Genomic DNA, 25085 nt, shown 5'->3' on the forward strand with positions numbered 1-25085 from the left:
CCAGCCCCCTGAGCCATCCAATCCCCACAAGCTGTTTTGTTTTGGGTCTGATTTTGTTTAATCCTCTCCCCAGACCCTGGAGGATGAGGTATTGCCCACCTCTTGCTTTCTCTATTGTCCTTTGCAGACCTAGGAGGGAGATTTTACCTGCCACTTCTAGCCATTTGATGAAATATGAAAAAAAAAAATCGAGGTGAAGAAACAGGCTTAGGGGAATAGAAATTCTTGTGTGGAGAATAAACGACTTCCAACTCTGGGAGTAGGTGGGTGAAGAGGGGTTGTCCATCTCTTGGCAGCAGGATACAATATTACCTGGCCCGGGCCCTGCCCCGCAACTCCATTCAGACTCACCCACGCTCTCCGGGGCTTGGCTCCTATTTATGCCTCAGAACATTTTTTTTGCAACCACAACAATGGGAAAGGAGAAGTGAATGAAGCGGCAGTAACCACTCCAGCAGGAAACAAATTAGGAAAGTGGTGTCATTATAAAGTAGGGAAGCTGGGCCATCCAATTCCCCCACCCTCGCCTAAAAACAAGGATTTGGCAGGACAAGGTGGAACAAGCTGTCATCCCTCCACCACCTCAGGCAACAGTATTTGTATTTAAAAAGTAGGGTGGTACCGTAGTATTCAGTAGAATAGCAAGGCAGCTGCCACAAAAACATTTCAGTAAAACTCCATTTAAACCAAGATCAACTAGGGCCCCTGAGGTTTTCAAAAAGGTAGCTGGAGAGGCTCTCTATCTTCTGTTTACATAGAGAACAGAAGCCACAGGGATGGTTTCTTTACAACATACACAAGGTCTCACTGACAGGTGACTATACAACTGAGGCATTCTTAATTTATCCTGCCTTTATTATATGCTTCTGGGGAATGTTTCTAGAATCCACTTATTGGAAAAGTCACCCTAAGCAAGTTATGATTTGTAGCACCCAAATGCCCGATTCAGGATCAAGGCGCTGTAATGACAGACACTTTAGACACAACATAAATTACAGTCCCTACCCCCAGGCTTTCACAATCTATATATGGAGATGCAACAAGAAAGTGTAGAACTGGGAGAGGGTCAACAGCTGGATGCAACACAAGGCTGCATGTATTAGCTAAGTGTACAATTTGAAGGGTTGTTTTTAATTAAGATAAACAAGCACAGATATTAATCAAATCAGAAACAGCGTACCTACTTAGCCATCTCTTACCAAAAAAAACCTGGCTTTAACATTAATTTATGCAGCAGTTAACACTTAGCTATGTTTGACTCTGTTGAATAAATGAGAACTGACTTGAACAAACAAATTACCTACATACAAGACATGTCTCCATTTGTAAATGGATTTTAATTTGAGATATTACAAATACTGCCTCAAGTCCCTTCAAAAAGAGAGAAATCCAAGTTAACTGATTACATTTCAGATATTACTCTGCTGATATTGCAGGAGCTAGAGTTTATGATGCATGACTGTACTGAATAAAAGATATTTCTATTCCACATACACTACACAACACAGCAATAGATATGGCTTGAATTTTAAATGTTTTATTTACTGTGCCTTATGATTTAGGAATATCCTTACTATAGATTGTCCTATTCAGCTGATATCAAGTCATGATTTATCAAGTCTGCCTACAACGCTCAGTATTGCAAGTGCACTAAACCAGTGCACTAACTTTAGGTTATAGTCTTGCTGCCATCATGAATAATGTGTACCCAACTCCTACTGCAGAAAGAACTGAATGAGGAAGTATTTTCCATCTGCTCAAAACACAATAGACAGAGCACTGTACTTCCAGTCACTTGTTCAGGTTTTTTGTGTGCGTGTGTGTTTGTTTTTTAGGGCAGGTATTTGAACTAGAGCTAAGTAAACTTTTAATATTTTGCCTACTTTCCTGTGCAAAAGTGAACATAATATTTTGCATTGGTGTACAGGTTTTACTTTATTTATGAATATTGGCAATAACTTCTTCAGTAACTTTGCAAAAACAAGAATCCATTATTTCCAAGTTTGAACATATGACAGGGTGTCTACACTGCAATTAGATACCCGCAGCTGGTCCATGCCAGCTGACTCGTGCTCATGAGACTTGGGCTGCAGAGTTGTTTCACTGCAGTGCAGACTTTGGAGCTCAGGCTGCAGCCTGAGCCCCGGGACTCTCCCATCTCCAGCCCAAGCCCAAGTCAGTTGGCACAGGCCAGCCACAGGTTTTTCATTTGAGTGTAGATGTACCCTAAAAGGTTTGGAATGCTAACCTTAATTCCTATGTTTATGATGCTTGTTCTTCAGATAATTAGAAATAAAAACCATTGGCAGAATATTGTGAACTTCAGTTTTGCATAATTGTGTGCCTAGGAATATAAATACAGTATGTATACAGATTAATTCTTTCATACATATTTCAGTTCACTGAAAGATGACAGAAAAATTACTCAAAGAAAAGGAATCTTCCTGAAAACAATCAACCTATGTCATTTAGTTTCACAGATGGAATACATGTCAAACCTTATCAAAATCAAACTATTAAGAAAAAAATCTGGTTAAATGGATTCTGCAATCTCCTCTTCCTAGAAGCGGATTCTTGTCCAGCTGTAGCATTTGTTGGAACCAATCTGGATTCTAAAAATATTTTTGCTTGATCGGTCACTAAAATATTTATGTTCTCCTAGGCTCTCAGAAATTTGACTGGACATAGTTATGCAGTTTTTGCCCTAATATGTGTAAATAAAAATTTCAACAATTTTTGCTGACTAATTTGTGTTTGCCAAGATGAATCAAGGTGGGGGCAGGAGGGAAGTAAACCTTGTTTGTATGAAGCAATATTGTTCTCTATCATTTGCAATAAAATATTAAATAAGTCAAGTATGGAAAAATAATATGATATTTTGATGACTATCTCCAGAGGAAGCTAAAGTTTGATACACTGTATTAGTAATGGACGTACGATAAGGGTTCCAATGAATTCCCCTTGAGATGTGAAGGTAAGGAACAACATCACTGATAACCCCATGCATATTTTCAATGAAAGTTTTAAAAATGAAATTTAAGCATTTTCCAGAGTTGCAGGAATACCAGCTTGAGCAGTATAGGACTAGTAAAGGAGAACCAGAATATGAAATTGAGCAGTCTAGTTACAGTGTACAATATGAGTAAAAAAACTAAATTAACAGAAGTGCATAGAAGTTCAGAAGTGTTACTAGAAGTAAAGGAATGTTTTATGTATTCCACCCTTGGAATACAAACAGTTAAGTCGACCTAACTACTGGTGTAGACAGTGCTAGATCGATGGAGGAATTCTTCTGTCGATCTAGCATCTGCCTCTCGGGGAGGTGGATTAACTGCGGTGACAGAGGAACTCCTTTCTGTTGCTGTGGCAAGTGTCTACACTGAAGTGCTACAGCTGTGCCACTATAGCATTTTAAGTGCAGATAGAATCTTTCTTTATTGAACATAAGAATGGCCATACTGTGCCAGACCAATGGTCCATCTAGCCCAGTATCCGGTTGTCATAAACAGATAGTTAAGGGTTAATGGCTCTTTTACCTGTAAAGGGTTGAGAAGTTCACCTAGCCTAGCTGACACCTGGCCAGAGGAACCAATGGAAGGACAAGATGGTTCAAAGGGAAGGAGGAAAGTTCCCTTTGTCTGGGGAGTTTCACTTTGGACCGGAGTGGGAAAGCTCCAGAATTCAGCCTCTTATTAAGTAGTGAGTATTAGTGAAGGAAATAAATAAGTTTATGTTTATTTCTTTGTAACCTGTCTTGTGCAATTAGAGGAATAGTCAAATTGGGTATTTTGGGTATTTTTTTTGTGTAACTAAGGGTTTGCCCAGGGGAACATCCTCTGTGTTTGGAATCTGTTGTCTGTGAGAGTAGCTGGTATGCTAATCGCTCCCAGAGGGTTTTCTTTTACCTTTCTTTTCTTTAATTAAAAGCCTTTTTCTTAATACCTGAATGATTTTTCCTTGTTTTTAGATCCAAGGGGGTTGGATCTGGATCCACCAGGAGTTGGTGGGAGAAAGGAGGGGGGATGGTTAATTTCTCCTTGTTCTAAGATCCAAGGGGTTTGGATCTGTATTCACCAGGGAATTGGTGAAGAGTCTCCCAAGGCTACCCAGGGAAGGGAATTAGCACTTTGGGAGTGGTGGCAGCGGACCAGATCTAAGCTGGTAGTTAAGCTTAGAAGTTTCATGCAGGCCCGCACATTTGTACCCTAAAGTTCAGAGTGGGGAAGCAGCCTTGACACCGGTCTTCTGACAATGGCCAGTGCCAGGTGCTTCAAAGGGAATGAACAGACCAGGGCAATTATCGAATGATCCATCCCCCGTCATTCAGTCCCAGCATCTGGCAGTCAAAGACTTAGCGGACAGAGAGCATGGGGTTGAGTCCCTGACCATAAGAACATAACAAAAAAAACATAAGAATGGCCACACTGGGTCAGACCAAAGGTCCATCCAGCCCAGTATCCTGTCTGCCGATGCCAGGTGCCCCAGAGGGAGTGATCAAGTGATCTCTCTCCTGCCATCCATCTCCACCCTCTGACAAACAGGCTAGGGACACCATTCCTTACCCATCCTGGCTAATAGCCATTAATGGACTTAACCTCCATGAATTTATCTAGTTCTCTTTTAAACCCTGTTATATTCCTAGCCTTCACAACCTCCTCAGGCAAGGAGTTCCACAGGTTGACTATGCGCTGTGTGAAGAACTTCCTTTTATTTGTTTTAAACCTGCTGCTCATTAATTTCATTTGGTGGCCCCTAGTTCTTATATTATGAGAACAAGTAAATAACATTTCCTTATTCACTTTCTTCACACCACTCATGATTTTATATACCTCTATCATATCCCCCCTTAGTGTCCTCTTTTCCAAGCTGTAAAGTCCTAGCCTCTAATCTCCCCTCATATGGGACCCGTTCCAAAGCCCTAATCATTTTAGTTGCCCTTCTCTGAACCTTTTCTAATGCCAATATATCTTTTTTGAGATGAGGAGACCACATCTGTATGCAGTATTCAAAATGTGGGCGTACCATGGATTTATGTAAGGGCAATAAGATATTCTCCATCTTATTCTCTATTCCTTTTTTAATGATTCCTAACATCCTGTTTGCTTTTTTGACTGCTGCTGCACACTGCGTGGAGGTCTTCAGAGAACTATCCACGATGACTCCAAGATCTCTCTCCTGATTAGTTGTAGCTAAATTAGTCCCCCATCATATTGTATGTATAGATGGGGTTATTTTTTCCCATGTGCATTACTTTACATTTATCCACATTAAATTTCATTTGCCATTTTGTTGCCCAATCACTTCATTTTGTGAGATCTTTTTGAAGTTCTTTACAGTCTGCTTTGGTCTTAACTATCTTGAGCAGTTTAGTATCATCTGCAAACTTTGCCACCTCACTTTTTACCCCTTTCTCCAGATCATTTATGAATAAGTTGAATAGGATTGGTCCTAGGACTGACCATTGGGGAACACCACTAGTTACCCCTCTCCATTCTGAGAATTTACCATTAACTCCTACCTTTGGTCCCTGTCTTTTAACCAGTTCTCAATCCATGAAAGGCTCTTCCCTCTTATCCCATGACAACTTAATATACGTAAGAGCCTTTGGTGAAGGACCTTGTCAAAGGCTTTCTGGAAATCTAAGTACACTATGTCCACTGGATCCCCCTTGTCCACATGTTTGTTGACCCCTTCAAAGAACTCTAATATATTAGTAAGACATGATTTCCCCTTACAGAAACCATGTTGACTTTTGCCCAACAATTTATGTTCTTCTATGTTCACCTACAAAAGCCGGCTCAGGTTTGGGAATCTCCCTAACATCCTCAGCCGTGAAGACTGAAGCAAATAATTCATTTAGTCCCTCCGCAATGACTTTATCATCTTTAAGTGCTCCTTTTGTATCTCGATCATCCAGGGGCCCCACTAGTTGTTTAGCAGGCTTCCTGCTTCTGATGTACTTAAAACATATTTTGTTATTACCTTTTGAGTTTTTGGCTAGCTGTTCTTCAAACTCTTTTTTGGCTTTTCTTATTATATTTTTACACTTAATTTGGCAGTGTTTATGCTCCTTTCTATTTACCTCACTAGGATTTGACTTTCACTTTTCCTAAGATGCCTTTTTATCTCTCACTGCTTCTTTTACATGGTTAAGCCACGGTTACATGGTTAGTTCATTTACTGTATTTTTTAATTTGGGGTATACATTAAGTTGGGCCTCCAGTATGGTGTCTTTGAAAAGTGTCCATGCAGCTTGCAGGGATTTCACTCTAGTCACTGTACCTTTTAATTTCTGTTTAACTAATCTCCTCACTTTGGCATAGTTCACCTTTCTGAAATTAAATGCCAATAGAATTTAAATTAAATAAATTAGACCATCTTGGCTAATAGTCAATGATGGATCTATCCTTCATGAACTGGTCTAATTCTTTTTTTTACCCAGTTATAGTTTTTCCTCATAACATCCTCTGGCAATGAGTTCCACAGGTTGACTGTGCATTGTATGAAGAAGTCCTTCCTTTGTTTGTTTTAAACCTGCTGTCTATAAATTTCATTGGGTGACCCCTGGTTCGTGTGTTACATAAAGGGGTAAATAACACTTCATTATTCACTTTCTCCACATCATTCATGATTTTAATCGACCTCCATCATAGCCCCCTTTAGTCATTTTTCTAAGATGAAAAGTTCCAGTCTTTCAACCTCTCATCTGGAAACTGTTCCATACCCCTAATAATTGTTGTTGCCCTTCGCTGTAGCTTTTCCATTTCTAATATATCTTCTTTTGAGATAGGATGACCAGATCTGCATAAGGTATTCAAGGTGTGGGCCCTTGTGTACTATAGATTTATATAGTGGCATTATGATATTTACTGTCTTATCTCTTCTCTTATGGTTCCTAATGTAACCCCTTTGGGGTTTAGAGAGCATGGCCCTTTAAATCTTTTTCCTCAGGGGGAGGGGGAGAGTAAGAAAAAAAAGGAGGGAAACTCCAGGGGGCAGCGCTGGAGCTCCGGGGAGAGAGAGAGGCAGCCTGCAGGCCCTGGAAAAGTGAAGCAGCAGAGAACCTGCCCGAGGCCTGAGACAGACAGGGCCGATCGGGGACACCCCAGGACAGGAGCCAGGAGGAGCACTGTGCCGGGAGGAATTGCCCGAGAAGGACAGGCCGGAGCTGGACCCAGTATCACTGCTGCCCAGAGCTGCATGGGGCTGTGAGTACTGGGGCTTGTGACTCTGCATTGGGGACAAGGAGGGAGGTTGCTAGCTAGTTAAGTGGGGAGGTGGTCGCTCTGTGTGGCTTTGCAGAGACCAGCAGAAGAGGGCACCGGAGGGGTTTGTTGGGGGAAAGTTGACTGGCACCGAAGACGACCAGGAGCACCCAAGACTCACCACTGGACTGGAACTTTGCTCAGGACTCCTGAACTCTGTGTGCAGACACATTGCTCACTGCTGCCCTTCCAGACTGTGCTAGCACTGGGCCTGTGGGGCCTTGGCTTGGATGCAGCCCTGTCTTACTGCTCCCTCTATATTTCCCCTTGTTGTTTTTCTCCTCTCATCCCTCTGTAAATAAATATTTCCCTTGTTATATCCACTGTACTTTTCCTGTGGGGGGGTGTGTTCACTCTGGGGGGTTGGAACAGGTGCCCCTGGGCTGGAAGGGATTTCTCCTGCTGCATTCCTGCGCGCGCCTTCTCTTGGCCAGAGCTGCCTCCAGAGCAGACTCCATCTCGGCCACGAGGGCGCTAAAGTTACACTAACATTGTTAGCTTGGTTGACTGCTGCTGCACACTGAGTGAATGTTTTCAGAGAACTATCCACAACGACTCCAAGATCTCTTTCTTGAGTGGTAACAGCTAGTTAAGACCCCATCATTTTGTATGTATAGTTAGGATTATGTTTTGCAATATGCATTACTTTGCATTTATCAACACTGAATTTCATCTGCCCCATTTTGTTGCCCAGTCACTAAGTTTTGTGAGATCCCTTTGTAACTCTTAGCAGTCTGCTTTCGACTTAACTATCTTGAGTAATTTTGTATCACTTGCAAAATTTGCCACCTGTCTACCCCTTTTTCCAGATCATTTATGAACATGTTGAACAGCACTGATCCCAGTACTGATTCCTGGCGGACACTGCTATTTATCTCTCTCCATTTTGAAAACTGACCATTTATTCCTATCCTTTGTTTCCTGTCTTTTAACCAGTTACTGATCCATGAGAGGACCTTCTCTCTTATCTTATGACTGCTTACTTTGCTTGAGGGACCTTGTCAAAGGCTCTCTCATAACCAAAATATATTGATAACAGCTGAATAAAAAGTTAGAGCAAAACATCAACTGTGATCAATAAGTTAATAAAGGTTAATAAAAATGTCAAGCTATATTTGATGCCTTAAATGATAGGAGAATAACTGTTGTGCAAACTACAAATTTTCCTGCCAGTTAGTTGAAGGGCCATGAGTTTGGGAACCTGCAGCATTTTAGCAAGAAAAAAGAATCAGACACAATAGTGAATCTGGGATTTTGTATCGAGACAGGTTGTAAAACTTTTGCAAGCCCTGCAGCTACTATATTTCTTTTCCATTTATCAATTGCTAAACTAGACAAGTATAATCAATCTAATATAGGCTACCCCAAGTTACTTCACTGTATGAAAAATCTAAACAGTTGCTCTGTGCACCATCCCTTGAGCCACATATTAATCTTTTCCTATCATTTAACATCTCTACCTGGAAGAGGAAACCATTCAAAAGATGCTACCCTAGATGTTCTTTCCATGGAGTTATCCCAATATTCTCAAACATGCTTTTGAAAATCTCCATACTGCACTATTCTCAATATGGACCACTGCAATTAGATCATCCCCTACTCCAGCCAGTAAACAGACTACCACAAAACAAACAAACAAAAACATAGCTGCTCTGCCAACCCACTAAGTAAACAACCAGCCAGATGATTTCCCAGGTCTCGCTAGAACAAAGCTTTCCATCTTCATCTCCGTTCAAAGAATCTCATCACCACTATCTGTTGGCTAAGCCATTTTTTTTTCCTTTCAGTTTCAAAAGGGTAGATTTTACCCGACTCCTTTCTGATCCAAACCTATATCACGTTCTTTCATTCCTTTCCTCCATAGTCTGATCCAAAACCACATTCTGACTGGGTGGCTAATGGCTGTGCCAACCTCAGTCATCACGATTTTTGATTCACCAGAGCCCAGCTACCGGGGCTTGTTTTGTGGGTAAATTTACCTAACACTTCCTGTGCTATTGCACCCACCATATCAACCTCTGTCATAAGCTTCGCAGTTTGTGCCAATGTAGGCAGCGAATATTACACTGAACAGACCAATTGTCAAAACTGCCCAAATAAATCCATGCAGTAGTTGTACTGCATTATTCCCCCTCCGTGTTATAATTTAACTAATCCCCCCCCCGACCATCTCCCCTAAACTTGTAATCACTAATTCAAACACTCCTTTGGGCTGCTTCTGTAGAGTGATAAGGAAAATCTAGACTCCATGTGCTGGCTATGTTATTTATTGGATAGATGTAACTACGGGTCAACAGGTGGAAGTTTGCATAGGTCTCAATCCTCCCATTTAAGTCAACTGCAAGACTGTCGTTAATTTCCATAAGCCATTTTACAGCCCTCAGTTTGCATCTACTTTACTTCTTGTCTAGCCCAGCTTTCAGCAGGCGGACAGAATGAATGTAGTGAATGAATATCATCAGCGCAGTAATATCCATGGTTGTGTGTCTTTATATTAACGTCAGTTTAACGCTACCCCCAAATTTTCAACATGCCACCCAGTTCTAAACAGACAACACAACTGCTCTGTAGAAACTGCCAAGAGGCAAGCTAGAGGTTTTGCAAGCTGGGTAGAGGTCAGGTACGAGTGTCCCATCATGTAGTCTTTCTGATTCAAAACTGAACTGATGTACCATCACATTTCTCATAGAGAACGTTGGCCTATCAGTCCTGAACCGCAACAGGCCTGGTCCTTCCAAGTCACTGACTGTCACCATTTGTTCAGCCAGGCATGCAAATTACACTTTTGCAATTTTCATGAGCTGTTAAGAAAGATCAACATTGCTAGACTCCAACATTGCTAAAATCTTGGCAGTAGTGACATTTCACACATTGTAACAGGGACACATTCAAATTTTAAAAAGTTTTACTTCTCATTCCGCTAGATAAACCTCTTACTTTTTTGCATTTGGAACTTAAACACAAAGGGCTAGTCTACACTACCCGCCCGGATCGGCGGGTAGAAATCGATCTCTCGGGGATTGATTTATCACGTCTCATCTAGACGGATAAATCGATCCCCAAATCGACGTGCGTACTCCCACCTCATCAGGAGGAGTAAGCGCTGTCGACGGGGGAGCCGCGGCGGTCAATTTGCCGCCATCCTCACAGCGGGGTAAATCGAATAGGATACGTCGAATTCAGCTACGCTATTTGCGTATCTTAAATCGATCCCCCCGCAGTGTAGACCTAGCCTCAGATAAAAGAGCTCACTACCTAAAGGTCAGCAAAGTATTTGATTCTGAGACTTACATTGGTTGCGTTCATTCCATAATTAAAGGCAGACTTTTAAGGTGCACTGATCACTCTATGAAAAGCCACACAAAATACAAATGTTCAAAATAATATGGTTCAGCCTCACTTGAGCTAGTGCTTTTCTGGGTTAGGTCCCAACTTAATTGTCTGAATTAAGGTAGCACTTTGAGTGTCCAGTCATGAATCTGGGCCTCTTTGTGCTAGGCAGCAAACAAAGACATTCCTACCCCTGAAGATCTTATAATCCAAGTAGACTTCAATGAGCTAGATGGACCTTTGGTCTGACCCAGTATGGCCGTTCTTATGCACTTTGCTGGATCAGAGCTTCAGTTGCTAACATTGCAGAGTTTTCTTCCTAGGTTCAAATGTGTCTGTTTTCAGTGTCTTCACTTCCCTCTCTACTCCCTTTAATTCTAATTTAAACTCTCTTCACATATTCATCGTGAATTCAAAATCTGCTCAGAGGTGTTTCCATTTGATTTTCAGAGACTGGTTATTTAAGAAGTTGTATTATAAAAGCAGAAGTTATCCTCAAATGATGGAACTGTGCAGTGTACTGAAAGATTTTAAAAATTCATTATAGGGTAATTAAATTTGTGTCAAGATAAATGCGGTTTAATGAAAAACAAAACTGTGTTAAACTACAAAATTTTGCCAACAGGAAATTTATGGTGTTAATATGGATTGAGACAATTATAATTCCTTCCATCAAACCATGTTTCAGAAGCCAGTTAGACACCAATGTCAGTTTTCAGTAATCTTTAAACCCTTACTTATCAGCATGCAAGAAGGAAGCTGCTAGCATACGCTTTCACTCATAGAAATTTCAACTTTGCCCACATCCCTGTGTCACACTGTACTGAAGTGTTCAATCTGCTTGACATTTCATCTGTCTGTTTTTTATTTACTTGATGTAATGAGAATACAATGTGACTACCTTAGATGAGCTTCAAATACAGCCGGGTATATACTGAAAAAGCAGTAACTCAGGATCATTGTATTCAAGACCTTTTATTCGTTACAGTAATCAGATGTCTTGCCAACAAAAGCTAACTCAAGCAACTATGTATTTGGAAGATTACTGGCACCAGAAGGTGCAAATTGATGCAGACATCTGAACGCCACCTGCGACTTGAAGCTCTTCTCCTGTTTCTGAAAGTTCCACTCATCAAATGGGGGAAGCAAAATCAATACCATGCAACTTCAGAGAACAGAGCACACTGAATTAAGAATAGCAGGTCCACAAGAAACAGGGGCTTGAGCACTTGACACTAGAATTTGTTGGCATAACACATTTGAACAAAAATAAATTCATAAAAAGTGAAGACTGCTCCAAATGCAGAAGGGGGCTAAATTCAAACAAGTTCTGTGCTGCCAACAGTTTTGTCAGTTCTAGTTTAAAATAGACTGCAGTTGTTCCTGCTATAGACAGTCACTCCCTCCCTCACCCCTTGGCTTTCACAACTAAGTCCCAGTTCTGCCTCATTCCTAACCTATCTCCAGCATATTCGTTAGACAGGGAAGTATGAGGAGTCAGTCACTAACCATCTGTTTATCCCCTCAAGGTTCCATCTACTGTTCCCTCCTGTTTGGAGTGAGCCTGCCAAATAGTTTTTCCCCCAACTGTGCACAGCTGTGATCACAGGACCTACCTGTAGATTTTGTGGTACGTCTTAGGAGGATTCTTGGCATCCCACCAGATCTTCAGACCAGCCTCCACTGCTTCAGCAGAAGTACAGCCCACAATGAGTCCATCTGGCTGATTCCTGCGCCTGCACTAACTCTGCACAGGCCCAAGCATCTGCCCACGTGGAGCCCATTCATGTGTTAGGGCCTTAGTCTAGATGCTAAGTGTAGCAATACAAGATATTTACAGTGGACTCAAGCTTGGGATTAACATTTCAGACTTTTTAGAGGCTTTGAGAAAATTTACAATGATTTCATCTCTCCAAGAGGGAATTTTAGCACCAAATTAAAAGCCAGATTGAGGAGAGAAAGTTTCTCCATATCCATTTCCACTTCCACTGATGGTAAATTATTCTGGGTTAGAATAGCATCTGCAGGATCTTTCAAAGTATGAGCTAATCATTGGCTGGGGCTAGGAATAATTCTACCACTATATCTCCCATGTTTTAGTATTACATGGTGGGGGGGAGAGGCGCGGCGCAGCAGGGGAAGAAAACAAGTTGCACCTAGCTCATTAGCATATAATACTGGCAACTCTTAGGAATCTTGATTCCAAGCCCCTTGTGTAGGGATTATGAATATTATTGTGTGTCAATCTTGACATTCATTGCTATCCATATTGTGCTTAAATTTTGAGTACTACTAATACTTATTAACATTTTAAAATGGAAATAAGGTTTTTATAGCCAAATAATTTAGTTAAACTTTGCAAGCCAAATGCAGTAGGTTATAGAATGGCATCAGAATTCTATTAGTGAGAGTCGACACTCATGTCTGTAATACCAGAGATCAGATATTTTAGTTTTCAGTAACCAGGAAAAAAAGACACTGCAATGAAATTCACTCCATGGCACTTATTGTACTTAGTAGGTCAAAATTATTTGGATGCTTTAACACAAAGCCTACGATATGCTCTTAATGCCTGGTCCTCCTATAATCAGTTAATACTGTAGTGACAGGAAGAACTTAGTGCTTTATGTCTTGCCAGACCAGCCTCTTTTTTTTTTTTTTTATTTAAAAGACTAGTTTCTGCATGTTTCATCTTAGGAAAGCAAAGCCCTTTATTGAAAAACAAAATCATTTTTACTTTTTATTTACAAACATGGTAATAATATTGTTTTAAATAAGACTTTATTGAAACTGATCAGCAATGTTTTCCAGATTACTGAATTTCATACAGCACAATGCCTTAGAAGACAATTTTATGAATTACTCTGTACATAGAAACAGGAATTTATTCTTGTTTTCAGAAACGGACAATAACACTGAAAGAAAATATCAAGGGAGTCAAGATAGTGTCCTGGAATGAATATCCTTTAATAAGGTTCTTGTTATGAGACAACAATAAATACATAAAACAAAGGCAGTAAATATCAGCCATGTTTCTTCAGATACGTTGGTAATATAGCAGGATGTCAACTGGGAGATTCATCAGAAGTAGTTGAACAACCACTAACTTTTACTAGGTGACAGCACCAGAGGAAAACAGGAAAGAAATCGACACATTAGCAGGAGGCAAATATTGCAACCAAGAATGTTTGCTTATTATCAATTTAAGACATATATACTCCAGCTAGACCCAGGAAGGAAGAATTGCAACACACAGTTTGAAATGTTTAGCTTCGTGCCGTGACTGTTGGAGGCTGTTCCGACTGTAACTGCTTCCCAAGATATTCCCTGAAAGACAAAAATTAAGAAAGGTTGTGAAAGATTCCCCTGCAGAATGTCACAAGCAGAGTAAAGAGAGGGAAACAATGCTCTTATATTTAAACCTTTTCATAGAAGAACAGTGACTAGTGATGTTGGGTGCCCAACTTGAGATACCTTGAACGGCCAGAGCTTCATTTTCAGAGGGTGGTTTCTCAGCAATTCTTGAAGCTCAGGAGAGAGGTTTCAATTTGAGCATCTCCCCCCACCACACCTCAAAAAAGTAATCCAAAGTCACTAGTCACTTTTGAAAATCTTGACCAGTGTTCTAGCTCATCCATAACTACTGTAACTTTGCTGACTGACGACAGTCACACGTGCTGCTGGTAAAATATTTAAAGGATTATTCATCCTATAGTGCACATGTATAACTCCTGATAATGTTAGCATGCATACAGACAGTACAGACTTCTCAGTTAGCAAAACCTCATACAAATTACAGGTGGAAAAGACCTATAAGATCCAATCAGGTTCATTCCCTACCTCTCTTGTATTAAGAATGCTTTCTACAGGCCGGTGTAAAAATGTATTCACTTTTTAAAACACACCAGTCCTATCTAAACCTCGAACTAAATTAACACCCAGAATCTTTAGTGTTCCCAAGATTTTTGAATCTTTGGTAGATTCCATCCTTCACACAACTAATGAAGTATTTCTCTTATGAAATTCCTCTGTCAAATTAATCAATTTTCAAAGAAGTTTTGAGGTCATCAATGCAATGCAATGCCAATAAACGATACCAAAAAAAATGAGCGTAAAATAAAAATGACACCAAGGGCCTAATCCTACAAGGCGCCGCTGAGCGCTCTCATGTCCCATTGGTTTTCATGGGAAGTTGAGGGAACTCAGTACCTCACAGGATCAGGTCGTCAGAAAGAGTGTGGGAAGAAAGACTTAAAACAGCCTGTTGCATGCTATTGAAAATATGCCAGTACAATTCTTTCAATTCATCAGTTGGAGCAGGAGGTATCAAAGTTGTGAAGTAGAGGAGCACCATTTCCTCCACTTATGGCACCGTTACGACGACCCTGTCATTTTTGCATTTGCATTTTGGCTACAGGAGCACAATAGTCTACTTTAGTTAGACAAAGGCATCTAGCCATAGCAAGCCACCTTGGGAAAAGACACAAAGCCAAAGTTAATGTGACTCGTTTCAGATCACCATTGACAGCTCATTTTATTACCTACCTCTCTGGCCTAACTTCACAAGTGCTGAAGAAAAATGGTTTTCAAAATCTTCAAAAACGAAGTTAAAAAGGGAACAGGTCAGAAACTTGCATTTTTCAATATTACAAGACATCCTGTTAAATATGAGTATGAAAACCTTACGTAACTGTCTTATAGTATGGATCTCCTATTTAATTGACACAAAATCTCCAAAAGGAAGACCAGTGACCAATCTCCTATACCCCATGTTATGAATAAAATTCTGTTTAATTCTAGCATCTTGGAGAGAATGATATTCAGCTTCACATGCCCTCATATTCTATAGCATAGATAAAGCTCAGCACCAATGCTGCATTCCACTCATAACCGAGTACTTTCCCACACCTAAAGTGTTCACAAAATGTAATTTTAAGCCTTGCACTCCGCTAGCAGTAAAAACTTAATCTTTAATATAATTTGAATGCTTTAAAAATGTAACACCCTATGTTCCTATGTAGTCAAATGGTTACCAGTATGTATCTAATAAAAATAATAATAAAAAAAAACACACACCTAGAGGAACCTATAACCTGAGGAAACAATTTGTCAAATGTTGCCATAGGATCGTAGTACCATAGTGCACACTCTAAACAGATATCAGCCCTGAGACCTGCTAATGATGCGTAGCTCCCTTCTTCAAGATACTAACTGCGCTGGTCCTGGGAATGAAATTAAACAGAGCCTCTGATGGTATAGGGGTGTGTGCCACAAGGTCATGTAGGCTCTACACTGCCATGCTGTTGATCTAGGAGAAATCCCTTCTTCTGCAGGGACTTGGAATAAGACAAGCAACTCGCTGGAGTGCAGGAGCATTAATTCTCCTCTGACCTACTCCTTAGGTCTGGTTGGGATGGCACTTACAGGCTCTGGAAGGAGCTGTACCAGGCTACAGGACAGTGAGCTAATGATGCTGGTAGGTTAAACTGCATAGAAGTTTATGTGGTTAAGCAAATCTTCTCTCAATATGCAAGTTTCATGTGAAAAGTGTTCACTGCTGCTAAGAGGAGAGAGACCGGAGTATCGGGTTATTTGAGAGGCTTTATATATTTAATCAATTCTCCTCCTCACCCCCTCCCCACAAGATTATGAAAGCAGCTCTTTTAATAGCGAGAGTACAGTCAGGTACTAATTCTTAATGTACACGTTAAAGGATGATGCGATGAATACGTTTTTATATGATGGCACTTCAGCATGTTGGGAGATAAATAGCAACTGTGAACAATTATTACGGTCTTCACAAGCACAGGAAGAGATTATTGTATGCTTTACTAATTTCTGCAAATCAGAGGTTCTTGGGTTAGGCAGCAGACTGTTTAGTGCGACTCTTTCAAGTCAACATTTTAGGCATGCTGCTTGCCCTACGTAATTAATGCTGTGTTGAAAAAGAAAGCAAGCACTCAACACACAGTATTGCTGGGGTTTTGGATGGGAGGGGAGGGGGCAGGAAGTAAGGCTAGTAAAGTGGAGAACCACCTAGCCTTTTCGGGGGGCGGGGGGGAAGGAGGAGACACCACACAGCTCTCTCAGCAAAGTACATTTATTTTAAAGACAAAAAAGCAGAGAGAAAACATGTGAAAACCAATAAAAGTTCCTATAAGCATGCTAGAACCTTGCCAGAGGAGGTCACCTAGCAGTATTATGGGGCCCTAGTAAGCCAAAATCTTTCCAACCCTTCCACAAGAGTTGGGACACCCATTAGATGTTTCTGTTCATTTGCTGAATCAAAATGAAGGCCCTGTGTCAGTTCAAGCTCAGGTTCTTATACCAAAAGCCTCTTCTCTGTTGAGGTCTCTGGAAAACCCAGTTTGGGCCCAGTATATACAAACATCCTAAAGGATGATGCATCTCTGGAGTGGTTTACAGTCCCCCAGGGTAATCACCCCCCACCCACCCCCACTCACACACTGTTTTTAGTTCCTGGAGGAGCTGTGGTAACCCTCCACCGTGGAAAACACAATCATACATAAACCATTCATAAATTTTAGACAATGATCTCCAAAGATACTGCATGGGATTACAATATCGGTCAATAATACCAAGTAAATCATGTCAGAGGACTATAGCGATGGAAATATTTTCTCACACAGGAAAAATACAAATAGGTGGCAAGCCAAAGTGTTTAGTGATATCACCTTCAAAAAGGATCCTGCAATGTTTCCTTTCACTATTTAAAAGGGGGGTGGGGAGGATGAATTTCTGCAAGCCAGCGCTCTGATATCATGGAATGCGTTTGCATGAAGTGCTTCATTCAGTAACAGAAAATGTAAGGCAGCAAGTTGTGCTAGCAAGCACACATGGTAGATTGAACTCCTGAGAGGCCTACAACCTTCCAAATATCTGCTTTAACATAGTTTTCTTACAATGTTGCAATTTCAGTGCCTAGCCCATATTGGACTTGTAAAGCTAAGCACTTTATATGGTTAGTAGTCTAACTATCTCTATAACATCACCGGTGATAACCCTAGAAGTTGACATGAGATTTACAGTACAAAGGCCCAGCTAGAGTTCTTTTGAGATTGGGAGACTGATTTAACTGTGGCAAAATCCATCTACCTTTGAGCATAGCGTAACCTCCAGTCCTCACATTAAATACTTTAACAGATGTGTTCGAGCAGACCTGAAGAAGAGCTCTGTGTAAGCTCGACGCTTGTGTGCCTCCCCAACAGAAGTTGGTCCAATAAAAGATATTACTTCACCCCTTGTCTGTCTCCTGATTCGGACATCTAATTTTCACATCTGATTTTAATTCAGCTACAAGTAATTAGTTAATTATGCACTAGCAAATTTTTTTTCTTTCAAGCGAAGTCTTATTTCTAGAATAAAAATGTATAGGTTTCTGGGAGATATCCAAAAACTGACACTTCCTCCAAGAAATTCAGAAAATTAAATATAGATTTCTAACTATCGCATCTTCTATATGTTCTAATATGTTCCTCCTTTCAGTATTGTCCTTTTCATTTAAAGTTTTCACTTGGAGGGGTGGAGGCATCAAGCTGAATCCAGAGTTCAGGCAGATTCTTTGTTGTGGTAATGGCAGTAAATGTTTTATGGCCATTTCCAGAAGAATTCATGGCCCTGATCCAATGCTCACTAATTTAATGGGAGTATTTCCACTGAGTTCCTTGGGTCCTGTATCAGGAACTATTTACAAACTGACCGTCTGAATTGAAAATTTGAGCTACTGGCCTTTTCCTTGTGAAGTTCCACAGTGTCAGCAGCAAATAACCCAAGACAGACAACAGCCTGGTAACTTGAAAAACAAACAACTGAATCCCAACTTCATTGTGTTTAACTCTGAATTAGGAGTTGGATTCCAGAGGCTGAGGGGAAAAGATGGTAGTGAGTTTAATAGGGTAGGCTTAGGTGTTTAACCCTAAAAATCCAAATCCTTATATTCTCATGCCCACTTCAGTCAGTTTTGTCTCTCCATAAGGAATCAAAGATCATTTCAGTCCTGATGCTGTTTAACCTTTTGATTGGTTGTGTTTTCCCCCCCATATATACTGTGTGTCTAAATGTCAATGTGTTGACTTTAAAGATTATCAATGCAGAGCTTTTTCAAATAATATCCAAAAGACACTCAAGTATGAACATTTTTGACACAGACATAATGGGTAATTCATACCATTTTAGTAGACTGGGGTTTTGTTAGAGTAAAAGGCAGAGCTGTTTCCTTTGACAGAGAGTACTATGAAATGAAGATATATTGATGTTTTTGTACTTGACTGTGTCTAATGAGTAAATCCAATCCAAAGTTTTACTTCTCTAGCAAGATCAGAGTATGAATTTGAAAAGTTGGTTCAAACGCAACTCTTCATGTTCTGATCCCAGGAATACACAACACAACTAACTACAAAAGATAAGTAACCACTAGGCAACCTTTAAAAAGGTAAGAAATCAGAAAAGATTAACAGGAAGCACATTTTGAAGGTTATTACTGGATATACATCAGTTCGTTTGACTCATCCTACTAATCTAAAAACTTGTTGTTAGTTACAATGCGAAATTAATTTTATTAAATGTACTCAGAAATATAACATATATAGCTGTGGTTGTATCAGCAGTTTAACTACATCGAACGATCTCTAGACAGCCGATAAGGTCTGCATTGCCGCAGAACAATTCTATGGCTGTAAATGAATCTCCAGAATGTTCTGAATAACAGTCATCAACTTCAGCAAAGTCAAGTTAGAAAAAACAGTTCAGTAAAGTAGGAAAGAAAAAACAAGCTCAGATCAATTACAGCTACTCTAGATGTCTCAGATGCTTTTCTTGGCCATGGGAACATAATATTTATGCTAAAATATGTGCTTAGAAGCTATCCCATTGAATACACACCTTATTGCATACATTGCGATTTACAAAGTCAGGCAATATAACACCGCTGTTGTTAAATGGGGATAAACAGAAAAAGGAAGAGACATCTTTGCTTGAGCCCCAGGACTGAAAGGAAGAACGGTCCAGCGGTTAGGACACAAGACTGCCAGGTTCCATTCCATGTTCTGCCACAGGCCTCCTGTATGACCCTGGGCAAGTCACTCAGCATACATCTATATCCACACTGCAATCACGTGGTGTGATTGCAGCATGAATAGACACACTCAAGATAGCTTTGATCCAATAGCAATGAAGTTGCAGCAGCACAGGAGGCTGCATGGGCTAGTCCTGCCCACCCAAGACCCTGGGTACATACTCAAGTTACTGCCACCCATGCTGCCACAGCTTCACTGATATTGTTACTCAGGCTAGCATCTGCAATCACACCTCTTGACTACAGTGTAAACTTATCCTTATTAGTCTGTGCCTCAATTCCCCATGTCACCTCAGTTCTTTGCAAGGAAAAATAAACTGAGGCACTCATATATTACAATAAGGGGGGGCCATTTGAGTACCTAAGATAGATATGACTGACAAACAAAAGTGGCAGTGAATCTTTGCAAGAGAAACAAAACTGGAATGCACTTACAATTAGATGATGTATCCTAAAAGATACAAAGCTGCAGATGAGCCTGGACTGAGTTATAAAAAATAAACACCAAACAAGACTGAATTGTTAATCGTAACACTACTTATACCATTTTGATCCTTTGAAGTAAGTGACAATCAAGAAACAGGACATATATCACCATATTTTATGTACATAAGAAGAAACATAGTAGTGGATGGCTGATTAAATGGGACGCATGCCAGAGCAAAAAGGACAAAACTAGGTCAAAAGTTACTTGTTCAAATGCACTTTAAGTATTAAATTAACATTTGTCTTTGGCTGAACCCAATATCATTAAGCAGGCAATCTACAGATTAATAGAATCAGAATATCAGGGTTGGAAGGAACCTCAGGAGATCATCTAGTCCAACCCCCTGCTCAAAGCAGGACCAATTCCCAGACAGATTTTTGCCCCAGATCCCTAAAGGGCCCCCTCAAGGATTGAACTCACAGCCCTGGGTTTAGCAGGCCAATGCTCAAACCACTGCTGAGTGATTTGAAAAAAAATCATTGCTGTTCTTTATCACTTTGTAACATACAAGCTCCATGCTGAACCCAATAATTTGCTTTTTATAACACTATAATACAAGCTATTAACTACATGGTGGGAAACCTCACTTTTCACTAATAATTTTCCATCAAGGACACTGTCTAAGGTAGTCGTTTCTTCAACAGATACATTTTATGACACTTTTAAAATTAGATTTTCCACAAAAACCTCCACAAATTAGGTTTTGATCTAACCACATGCCTGTTTAGTAAGAACAGAGCAATATCAGCACAAGTCATTTTTCACTTGTTTCTATAATGTATTGTGACTGCTGAAGTTTATAAATACATTAAGGATAAAGTCTCAGAGTTAGTATTTATCTAAACTGATTCATGTCTTCCCAGTAATTTAAAAATTCAAATGTAAACTTCATTAAAATCAGGCAACTTAGTTTACATTTGTGCTTTACAGATCAAGCAGCCTTTATTTACCATGCTGAATAGAACGGAAAATACTTTCAACATTTAAAAGCTTTACGTTTATACAGATGGCAGAATAATTCAGGAAGGTTGAAATAAATTAGGTCTGACTAACGATTTTAATCACACCTCTTAACATCAAGGAAAGCTTTAATTTAAAGTGCCACTTATCAGAAGTGAAATTTCATCAGAAAAACGCTACTTTGCTGTCAGCCAGCAAATGACTTTTTTCAATTACTGTGGAGCTTTAAAATGAGACATTAATTTGAAAAATAAAAATGTAAAAAACTAAACATGATATGGAGAACACACTGCAAATGAGGAATGCAAACTAGACCGCCAGAAACATAAAAATGTGTTGTACAAGAGGTCTAGCTTTCAAGAAAGAAAATATGATCATGCACTGTGAAATCCTGGGGAACACATGCAGAATACAAATTCCAGTCACCAAAATATACAGAATGCAGCCTTGTAAAATACACATTTATGTCCAAACAACAAAATGGAGACCTTAAGCATTAGTTAGTGGGGAGCAAGTGTCCAGGTAATCAATTATTTATTTGCTTAATTTGTCACCTTCTATCTAGATGTATGCTCTTTAACAAATTTTATTAATTTTAATCAAAGATAGCTATTGATCATCTTGAACTTTTAAATTAGAAAAACACTTAACTACACATTTTATGTTTTCTATTACTGAGAAATAGGACAGCATTCGAGATGAAAATTGTGTGAAGCTGGCTAAATTAATATAGTTAAATTTTTCTTAATATGTCAGGTTGCATTATTATTCACTGAAGCAGCATTTACTAGAATTAAGCCTATAGTTTCTGGCAGCTTTAAGTGATTAAACTGTTCACTATCACAAACAGATGCAAGCCAGCATAAGGGATAATTTCTAGATGGCTGGCTAAAACATAAGATCCTGCAGTTCATATTACAAAGAGCAAGCAAGTTACAGAAATATCTTAGGTGGGTGGGACAAAATTCATAATGGGGTCAGTAAGAGTAGTGACTAAAATACTGTATACCATCATTAACTCTACAAAACAGCCGTTTATTATGTAGCATATTGCAAATTCTAGGAACAGAGTTTCAGGTCTATCAATATTTCTTTGAATAGATTGATATTTTAAAAGGTGGTAGATAAATTTTTATCTGAATAAAACTAAGGGAGCCATTTCCACTGTCTATAGAGGTGAGGGGGATTTTCCACCCTCCACTTATATCTTTGGGGCATATGAAGAAAAAAAGTAAGCAGAGCCAGGAGGCTAACTGAGCTTGCATGATTCACCCACCCTCAGAACTACAGATGAGCTTCCAAGAAAATTCAGAGTTAATGCTACCTCAAGAAACACCAGGTGTTGTGTGCTCTGTGACTCCTTTCTTCAGAAGCAAAGACCACAGCTGGGAACACTGATGCTGGCTGCACGGATGGGAAGTGTTGGAAAGTTCCTTTACAGAGCAACCTGCCATCTGCGGGATTTGATGCTGTGATTCCTGATAATCCCTGGTCTCTGCTGCTTTTTTGAAGCTTAGGCCATCAGCACTCCTGCTGACTGTGAGTGATGGCAGAGAATGTGCCAACTCCACAGTGACTATGAAGTTTCTGATCTGGGTGTGAGTTTCATCCCTTCTGCACACTTGAGCAGAAGGCAAGCATTTGAGCTGTACTTTGGCTAAGACATTTTATTGTGGATGACTGATTGGAATATGGAGCACGTATTCCAAGCATAACATTTAGAACAGAGTCTTCATTCCATTCAAGGAACAGGATGATGGTGATAGCTCAATAAGTTAGTTAATGGGAAGCTACTTTCACAGATTCCAAGACCAGAAGGGACCAGGGTGACCTCACACACAACACAGGCCCAAAATAATTCCTAGAGCACATTTTAGAAAAACTCCCAATCTTTATTTAAAAATTTCAAGTAATGGAGAATCCATCACGAACCTTGGTAAATTGTTCCAATGGTTAATTACCCTCTCAGTTAAAAATGTACACCTTATTTGCAGTCTAGCTTCAACTTCCAGCCTGTGCTAGACTGAAGAGCCCAAATCAAATATTTGTTTCCCATGTAACTACTTATATACTAATCAAGTCGTCCCTTAACCTTCTCTTTCTTAAGCTAAATAGATTGAGCTCCTTGAGTCTAACACTATATGGCATGTTTTCTAAAACTTTACTTATTCTCATGGCTCTTCGCTGAACCCTCCCTAATTTATCAACATCTTCCTTGAATTATGGACACCAGAACTGGATACAATATTCTAGCACATAGTGAGAGTTCTATTCCTACTCAAGAGATTCCCTTTTTATGCGTCCAAAGATTGCATTAGTCTTTTTAGCCACAGCATTGCACTACGAGCTCATGTTCAGCTGATTATCCACCACAAGCCCCAATTCTTTTGCAGTCAGAGCTCCCATCCCTTAAGTATGTCTTAGATTCTTTGTTCCCAGATGTTCACATTTAGCCATATTAAAACACATTGTTGACTTGTGCTCAGTTTACCAAGCAATCTGGATCGCTGAGTCAATAGGGCCTAGTCCACACTATGAGTTTAATTCGAATTTAGCAGCGTTAAATCAAATTAACCCTGCACCCATCCACACAACGAAGCCCTTTGTTTCGATATAAAGGGCTCTTAATATCGATATCTGTACTCCTCCCCGAGGGGAGTAGCGCTGAAATTGGTATTGCCATTTCGAATTAGGGTTAGTGGGGCCACAATTAGAAGGTATTGGCCTCCGGGATCTATCCCACAGTGCACCATTGTGACCTTTCCGGACAGCAATCTGAACTCGGATGCACTGGCCAGGTAGACAGGAAAAGCTCCGCGAACTTTTGAATTTCATTTCCTGTTTGCCCAGCGTGGAGAGCACAGGTGACCACGCAGAGCTCATCAACACAGGTAACCATACAGTCTGAGAATCGAAAAAGAGCACCAGCATGGACCGTACGGGAGGTACTGGATCTGATCGCTATATGGCAAGAGGATTCAGTGCTAGCAGAACTATGTTCCAAAAGACGAAATGCCAAAACTTTTGAAAAAATCTCCAAGGGCATGATGGAGAGATGCCACAATAGGGACTCAGAGCAGTGCCGCATGAAAGTTAAGGAGCTCAGACAAGCCTATAAAAAAACCAAGGAGGCAAACGGTTGCTCCGGGTCAGAGCCGCAGACATGCCACTTCTACACTGAGCTGCATGCAATTCTAGGGGGGGCCGCCACCACTACCCCACCTCTGACCGTGGATTCCGAGGAGGGGGTAATCTCATCAGCCACACCTGAGGATTCTGCGGATGGGGAAGAGGAGAAGTACGACGAGCTTGCGGAGAGCACACAGCACTCCGTTCTCCCCAACAGCCAGGATCTTTTTCTCAGCCTGACTGAAGTACCCTCCCAAGCCAGTACCCAAGACCATGACCCCATGGAAGGGACCTCAGGTGAGTTTACCTTTTAAAATATAAAACATGGTTTAAAAGCAAGCATTTTTTAATGATTAATTCGCCCTGAGGACTTGGGATGCATTCGCGGCCAGTACAGCTACTGGAAAAGTCTGTTAACGTGTCTGGGGATGGAGCGGAAATCCTCCAGGGACATCTCCATGAAGCTCTCCTGGAGGTTCTCCAAAAGCCTTTGCAGAAGATTTCTCAGCAGTGCAGCCTTATTCCGTCCACCATGGTAGGACACTTTACCACGCCATGCTAGTAGCAAGTAATCTGGTATCATTGCATGACAAAGCCTGGCAGCGTATGTTCCGGGTGTTTGCTGGCATTCAAGCAACATCCGTTCTTTATCTCGCTGTGTAATCCTCAGGAGAGTGGTATCGCTCATGGTAACCTGATTGAAATACGGGAATTTAATTAAGGGAACAGAGGTGGCCATTCCTACTGGGCTGTTTGCCTGTGGCTGAAAAGAAATCCTTCCCTGTAATTAGCCAAGCTGGGGGGGGGGGGGGGGGGGGGG

General features: G+C 40.5%; 1 protein-coding gene across 1 annotated transcript in view; it reads right to left on the bottom strand.

The window, feature by feature from the left end:
* Positions 1 to 13538: 13538 nt before the first annotated feature.
* Positions 13539 to 25085, bottom strand: part of ATP6V1H (ATPase H+ transporting V1 subunit H) — an 86839-nt gene continuing 75292 nt past the window's right edge. Inside the window, exon 14 of the mRNA XM_026662024.1 lies at positions 13539 to 13922. Within this exon, the coding sequence (XP_026517809.1) occupies positions 13862 to 13922 (61 nt within the window). The 3' untranslated portion in view covers positions 13539 to 13861. The remainder of the gene's footprint in view (positions 13923 to 25085) is intronic.

The sequence above is a fragment of the Terrapene carolina genome, unplaced genomic scaffold (genome assembly GCF_002925995.2).
Source record: "Terrapene carolina triunguis isolate 2854851 unplaced genomic scaffold, T_m_triunguis-2.0 Scaffold58, whole genome shotgun sequence".
NCBI classification, from domain to species: domain Eukaryota; kingdom Metazoa; phylum Chordata; order Testudines; family Emydidae; genus Terrapene; species Terrapene triunguis.